This window comes from Mus caroli, chromosome 7, assembly GCF_900094665.2.
Source record: "Mus caroli chromosome 7, CAROLI_EIJ_v1.1, whole genome shotgun sequence".
Lineage (NCBI taxonomy): Eukaryota > Metazoa > Chordata > Mammalia > Rodentia > Muridae > Mus > Mus caroli.
Genome location: NC_034576.1, coordinates 58,614,398 through 58,621,029, shown reverse-complemented (window position 1 = coordinate 58,621,029; position 6,632 = coordinate 58,614,398). Strand labels below are relative to the sequence as shown.

At 42.2% G+C, this 6,632-nt stretch overlaps 1 protein-coding gene across 1 annotated transcript in view; it reads left to right on the top strand.

Moving 5' to 3' along the window:
• Nipa1 (NIPA magnesium transporter 1) overlaps positions 1–6,632 on the top strand; it is a 39,937-nt gene that overhangs the window by 18,772 nt on the left and 14,533 nt on the right. The window contains exons 2-3 of the mRNA XM_021167566.2: positions 4,056–4,103; positions 5,108–5,198. Coding sequence (XP_021023225.1) covers positions 4,056–4,103; positions 5,108–5,198 — 139 coding nt within the window. The remainder of the gene's footprint in view (positions 1–4,055; positions 4,104–5,107; positions 5,199–6,632) is intronic.

The following is a 6,632-nucleotide window of genomic DNA, read 5'->3' as shown; positions in this document are numbered from 1 at the left end:
CCGGATTAACCCATACATGAGCTCCCCCTGCCACATTGAGATGATCCTCACTGAGAAGGAACAGATCGTTCCAAAGCCAGAAGAGGAGGTTGCACAGAAGAAAAAGATATCCCAGAAGAAACTGAAGAAACAAAAACTCATGGCCCGGGAATAAATTCAGCATAAAATAAATACAGATAAAGTTAAAAAAAATTAAAAAAAAAAAAAAGAAAAAAAAGAAAGCAGGCTCAGTAAGCGATGAGGAGTAAGCCAGTAAGCAGTGTTTCTCCATGACTTCTGCTTCTGCTTCAGTTCTTGCCTTCGGGTTCCTGCTTTGACTTTTCTCAATGATGCTCTGTGTGTGATTGGGAAATGTAAGCCAAAAAAGCTTTCCTTTCATGTTGGTTTTGGTCATGGTCTTTATTATATCATTAGGAACTAAGCCTGGGCACCTTGGAAGGGAAAGATTTAAAAAGTGTTTGAATATGGGTTCCTCAGCCTTTGATCAGGCATTCCATGGGAACTTCCCATCTTTTCCTTGTGTTTGAGGAAGGAGAGAATTATGCTGTGGTAGGTAATCTTGTTAAGGATGAGAGCATTTGAAAGTCTTCCTGCTTCCCTCCTAGCTGCCTGATATGACAGTGGTTATAGGTGCACATCTGAGTTCAGAGCACAGCTGCTAAAATTATCAGGTTCTTGTGTCTGCAAACAGTGATTTGGACAAAGACACATGGAATAGGAAAAGATAGTTTATTAGATGAGAGAAACAAGCAAACTTGGAAATACAGCAGAGCTAGGTGAGGTCTAGGTCCCAGAAGAGATCAAGGTTGCAGCTGGGCAGTGGGGGCGCATGCCTTTGATCCCAGCACTTGGGAGGCAGAGACAGGCGGATTTCTGAGTTCGAGGCCAGCCTGGTCTACAGAGTGAGTTCCAGGTCAGCCAGGGCTACACAGAGAAACCCTGTCTTGAAAAAACAAAAAACAAAACAAAAGAGAGAGACAGACAGACAGACCAAGGTTGGGCATCTGTCACCATTAATGGGTTACTTACATATTGTGCACCTTTTCTGACATTATGGTTTTTAATTTCACGTACTCAGTTTTCAGGAACATTTCTACTTTTCCTTTAATATTGGCTGCTTTTATGTGTTTATCCTGGCGCCTTTAGGAACTGATCCTCTCCTTGGTCATGCATCTTGTTAATTCACAAGATTCCTGCTGTTGGGCAACAGTTGCGCTGTGGGTGATCCTTGCTATCAGTTCCTTTGCTACTTGATGTCACCAAATTCCTTTCAAGAAACAACTTAATGGAGAGTTTATTCCATAAGCCTTACAGATTAAGAAGGAATCCAGTCTGTTATGTTACAAAAGACAAGGCTGCAGGTGCATGAAGGCAGCTGGTCACACTGTCTGCAGTCAGGAGGCAGAGAGCCATGCTATTAAACATCAAGATGCGCCTAGTGACATACTTCCTCCAGTAAGGCTCTACTTTCTAAAGTTCTCCAACCTTTCAACAGCACAAGAAGTTGGGAACCAGGTTTCCAAACACATGATCTTCTGGGGCACATTTCATATTCAAAGCACAGCATTCCATTCCTGGCCATTTTATAGTGCAAGATGGATTTGCTCCAACGTCAGAAGTCCTCATGCGTGCTCAGATGACTCATTGGCTGAAAAGCACATTCAGTGTAAGCCTAGGACTTGAGGTTAATCTGTGGGACTTACGGTGAGAGAAGATAACTGACTTCTGGAGGTTGTCTGTTGACCTTTACAGACATACATCCATATGTGTGCACACACACAAGCATATATTTTCTTCTTGCTCAGGGATCTGCAGTTTCCCAGCACCTGCCGACTGACACAGCCTGGTGACTCCCAACTAAACTGACTCCCCACTTTCCAGCCATTAGACCTTATTTACCTTTGTTGTGTTGTAGATTACCTTTCTCAAATTTCCCTGACCACTTTACTGTAGACAGCACACTAACCTAAGGATATGGAGATAATTTCCCAGGTAACAAGACGTCACTGCATACACTGGCAACACGACCACTCAATGATATGAGTAAAGGCAAAGTTTTTAGTGTAGCTATGAGGGAGAGAACAGCCAGAGGCGTCTGGAAGAGTCCAGAGCAGAGAGAGAAAGTAACAGGCTGAACATGGCCAGCAGACTGGTCCTGGTCAGGAGACAAGCAAAGGCAGAGAGAGCAGAGAGGGAGACAGAGTAGGAGTGGGGGAGACAGAGAGGAGGGCTGAGCACAGACAGAAGAGGGAGCACAGCCCAAAGAGCAGGTTATAGGGAGAATGAATAGCTGGGGGGAGAAGCTCCTGAGCTGGGCAAGTGTAGGATGGGGTTGGAGAAGAGTAGATGGACTCTGAAATGTGCAATAAGCACGTGGATACTGAGGGAGCCTGGAGGCTAGCATGCATTTTGTTATGCTGATAAACACCACCCACAAAGAGCCATTTGTCCTTCTGCCAGTGATAAGGGAAATGACTAGTTTTGGTAGAGGGGAACTGGCTTCACAGTTCCTGAGGAATGCTGGCTTTTGTCTAACCACTAGAATCTGAGGAAATAGAGTTCCCTCTGGACTTGATAATCACCTTCAAGTCGGGGTATATGGAAAATAAATAGCCCTGTATTCACACAGCAATAATAAATAGAATTTATTTCCCCATGAGGCAGGAAAATAGGATGGAGAGTCCCAAGAATATTTATGTTTTAAGTTGTGACTTATTTAGTCAAGGAACACCAATCTATGAGCAAGTTGTTTGTCTTTTGGGTCAGCCTGGGTTGGTTGAGAAAAAAACAAAACAACCCATCCAAACCCCACTTTACTACTTTCAGTGGCTTCTCGCCAATTGATAGACTAAAGATTACTAATGAGCTGAGTAAGCAAGTTAACACTCACTCCTTTTTGCTTAGTTTTCATGTGAGGAGTTCTCTAAGTGTCCTTGTGAATCTCTTACTTGGTAATGTATATAATAACTTTTTTAAAGGTTGAAAAATTTTAATTACACACTGTAAGAGTCTATAATTCACCAAAGAATGATAGCCAGGACTCAAATAGTATATAAACCCAGAGTGTTTTATTCTGCAGAAGTCCAGCATGCTGGGGTCTCCCATTACCAAGATAGAGAGACAACCAAGTGTGTTCACAGGCCACCAAGTGTGCTCAAAGGCCTGATTTAAAACATATTAGGACATTCCAGGGTTAGGTGACCCTTATCTTACTCCATCTCTAGGGACATTCCATTACTGGGGCATGGGGGCTGGAAACCATTGCTGACAAAGTAACTGAGGAAGTCTGGAAACTGCTGCTGACCCATTGTCCTTGCCTCATTAGGCCAGGTGACAGGGCAGCTTCTGAGGCCTAGACTTGCCTGGAATTGCCCAGTTCTTGAAAACAAAGATTTAGGCTTAGTCTTCCTAACTGCCAATTTGAAGCCTGTTATGGAATCAGCCTGGCCTTCTCAGCATGTGGGTGGTGGTGGTGGTGGTGGTGGTGGTGGTGGGTCGTGTACACCACCTCTTTAGAGGCTGGACTGAAGTTACAGACAGTTGTGAGCTGCCTGGTGTGGATGCCAGGGATTAAACTTGGGTCTTCTGCGAGAGTAGTAAGTGCTCTTAATTTCTGGGCCATCTCTCCAGTACTTACATATGGTTTATAAACCTTCTTCCTAAGGCTAGGGAGACGCCTCCGTTAGTAAGAATGCTTGCTGTACAATTGCGGAGGCTCTGAAATCATATCCTAGTGCCCATGTAGGAAATTATAGGAATTTGTCATAAATATCTGTAACTCCATAGCACAAACAGGTAATTTGCTAGGGCTTGCTGTGTAATTGCTGAGACTCTGAGTTCATATCCTAGCATCCATGTAGAAATCTTGGAATGCGTCATGAGTATCTGTAACTCCAGAGCACCAACAGATGAAATGCTAGGGCTTGATGGCCCCCCGTCTAATAAACCCCATAGACCTATAGATATAGGTCGACCTATAGTGTATATACATCATAAACACACACACACACCACTAAATGAGCTTGCTTTCCTGATATTCTCACCTTTTTTTATAGGTACTTCCTACCTAACAGACATTGTGTGGTGGGCTGGCACAATTGCAAGTAAGTGGTTTATATAGTAGATTACAGTCTTCTTATATTTTTTTCTAAAGTTATCACATGGGTGGGGATGGAGAGGGCAAGATGAGTGTGGCTTTGAAGGTCCTCCTATACTTCTACTCTCTGCAAGTCAGATTCACTCTCTTCCTGTTGTCCTTCTCTCTGCTGAAAGAGAATAGATGGGAAAGTGTGGAATGGCTGACCTGGGAGAAGGAGGCAGGGGCTCCAGCTGCAGACCAAAGATCATGTTCTATAACTTAAATAATAAACTGTGATTTTTTTCTTTTAATAATCAGGCGGTTTGTCATATATGGCCCTTTAAGCAAAGTGCTACCTCAGTTGAGGCTGATTGTGCTCATTGGGGAGGCCCCTTTTAAGTTCTGTTGGAGTAGCACACCTCGGGGTCCTACAGCCCAGCTCTGGACAGCATTTCAGGCTGGAGCAGGTCCAAGGTCACTTGAAGGCTGTTAGCCCCATTTGTCTAGGAAAGATTGGTCATTGGGTATAAAGTGGCAGTCAGAAACAGTTTGGTACCTTGGTGTACTTCTATAGTGTACACAGAAACTACTGTGTATATCATAAAAATAGTTTAAAGTTTTTTTGACTGTTGGCACCATAAATGAAAAATGTTTGCGCACATGCATGTGCCCAAGTATTACATGGTGCCAGTGTTCTGCTTTTATGGTACATGTCTGCCATAAATAAATAAATGAGTTTGAAATGTAAAAGTTAAAATATTTTAAGATAGCGTTTAGAGAGTGTGAATGTATTCAGTGTTGTACTTGCTACTGTGATAGCGCTGGCTGTTTCCACAGAGTGGAAACTACTTCTTAGACCAGTGAAGTTCTGTCATTGGGATCTTCAAGCATGTAGATTTGCTTCCTCAGAAGTGGTGCAGAAGAAGCCCTTTCAGGACAGAATCTTGCAAAATCTTGATTGGTGATAAAAAAAAAAAAGTTTAAAAAAAAAGGGAACTTTGTAATGTAACCTTGTGATTCTCTTGACAGTGGCTGTCGGCCAGATTGGAAACTTTCTAGCTTACACTGCGGTTCCTACAGTCCTGGTGACTCCCTTAGGTGCCCTTGGAGTACCGTTTGGGTGAGAACTGACATTGTTTTGATATTTAATATTCAGTTTACATAGGAAAAAAAACACTTTCATTGTAAATGTTTCTGTTTAAAAAATAAAGTAGTTGATGAAGATAGATCTTTTGTACTTAGAATTTATATTTTCATTGTAACCCTACCAATGTATTTCTCTCTGTTACTGATGCTTCTCTGAGAACTCACCGTATAGTGTTTTAAATTCTACTTTATTCATAGCTATCACTGAATCTGCTGCTTTTACCCTCCTGGGCTTTGCTCTGAAAAACTTCTTAGAACCTAGAGTCTTCCTCATACCACAGTGTGTTATTGTCAGAAATCTTTCTGTAAAATGTCAGCTCGTGTTTTATGAGGATGGTTAGCATCCTCTGCTAGACCAGTGTTCTCCCACCTCATTCCAGTAAGCTACCGAACAAAAGCTGGGCACATGGCCCATGGGCATCAGTGTATGTGGCCAAGGATTTGTCATCACAGTCCTTCAAACGGATACCGAGTGATGAGTGGGAACTCTGGGCTTTACTCTGTCAGGGTGATCCAATCCAAACTGGAACTTGGCGTACTAAAGTTGGCGTTTCATGGTTTGAAATATCTGCCTGTCACAAGGAATGTCATGGCTCCAGGGACCAGGAATATGATGTAGAGAAGAGTAAAGACTTAGAGTGACAGGTGTCAAAAATTTCCCTCTTTATTGGCTTGGTCACCAAGGTCATTTTCTCTTGCTGGAACAAAATGGTTAAGAATGGATAATTTGTTTTTTAAGAAGCAAGGTTTTAATTTTGGTTCATAATTCTAGAGGCTACAAAGTACAAGACTGAGTAGCCTCCATCTTTTTTTTTTTTCCTTTCTTGTTTTCTTTTGAGCTGTAGCCCTGGCTGGCCTGGAACTCCTTATCTAGACCAGGCTATTCTTGAGGTAGTCTGTTTCTACCTCAGGTGCTAAGATAAAAGTTACATAGCACCACATCTTGATAAAGATTTATTTTTTTATTTAATTTTATTTGTTTTTTTAAACAATTTCTTTTATTTTTAATTATGTGTATATGTGTGGTCTATGTGTGGGTATGTGTACATGTAAGTGCAGGCTCCCTGGAAGTCCAGAAAAGGGCATTGGATCACCTGGAGTTAGAGTTAGGGGCTGTCGTGAACTGCCTGATGTCGGTCAGTGCTGATGTCAGAACACAGAACTGAACTGAATATATTTATCACACTCTTCTCTGTAAGGATGGAGGTCTGTTTGATATAAAGCTGCAGTCCACATATGCATGAGATGAAACAGTTCTTACTTCTCTTCTATCCTAGTCTGTTTATTATTAGTGTCTTCAAAGGTACAACAAAACACCCACATCTTTGTAGCAGGCTCTGTTGATACAGTTAGTGAAGGTCTATTAAAAACATGTTCTAGGGCTGGAGAGATGGCTCAGAGGTTAAGA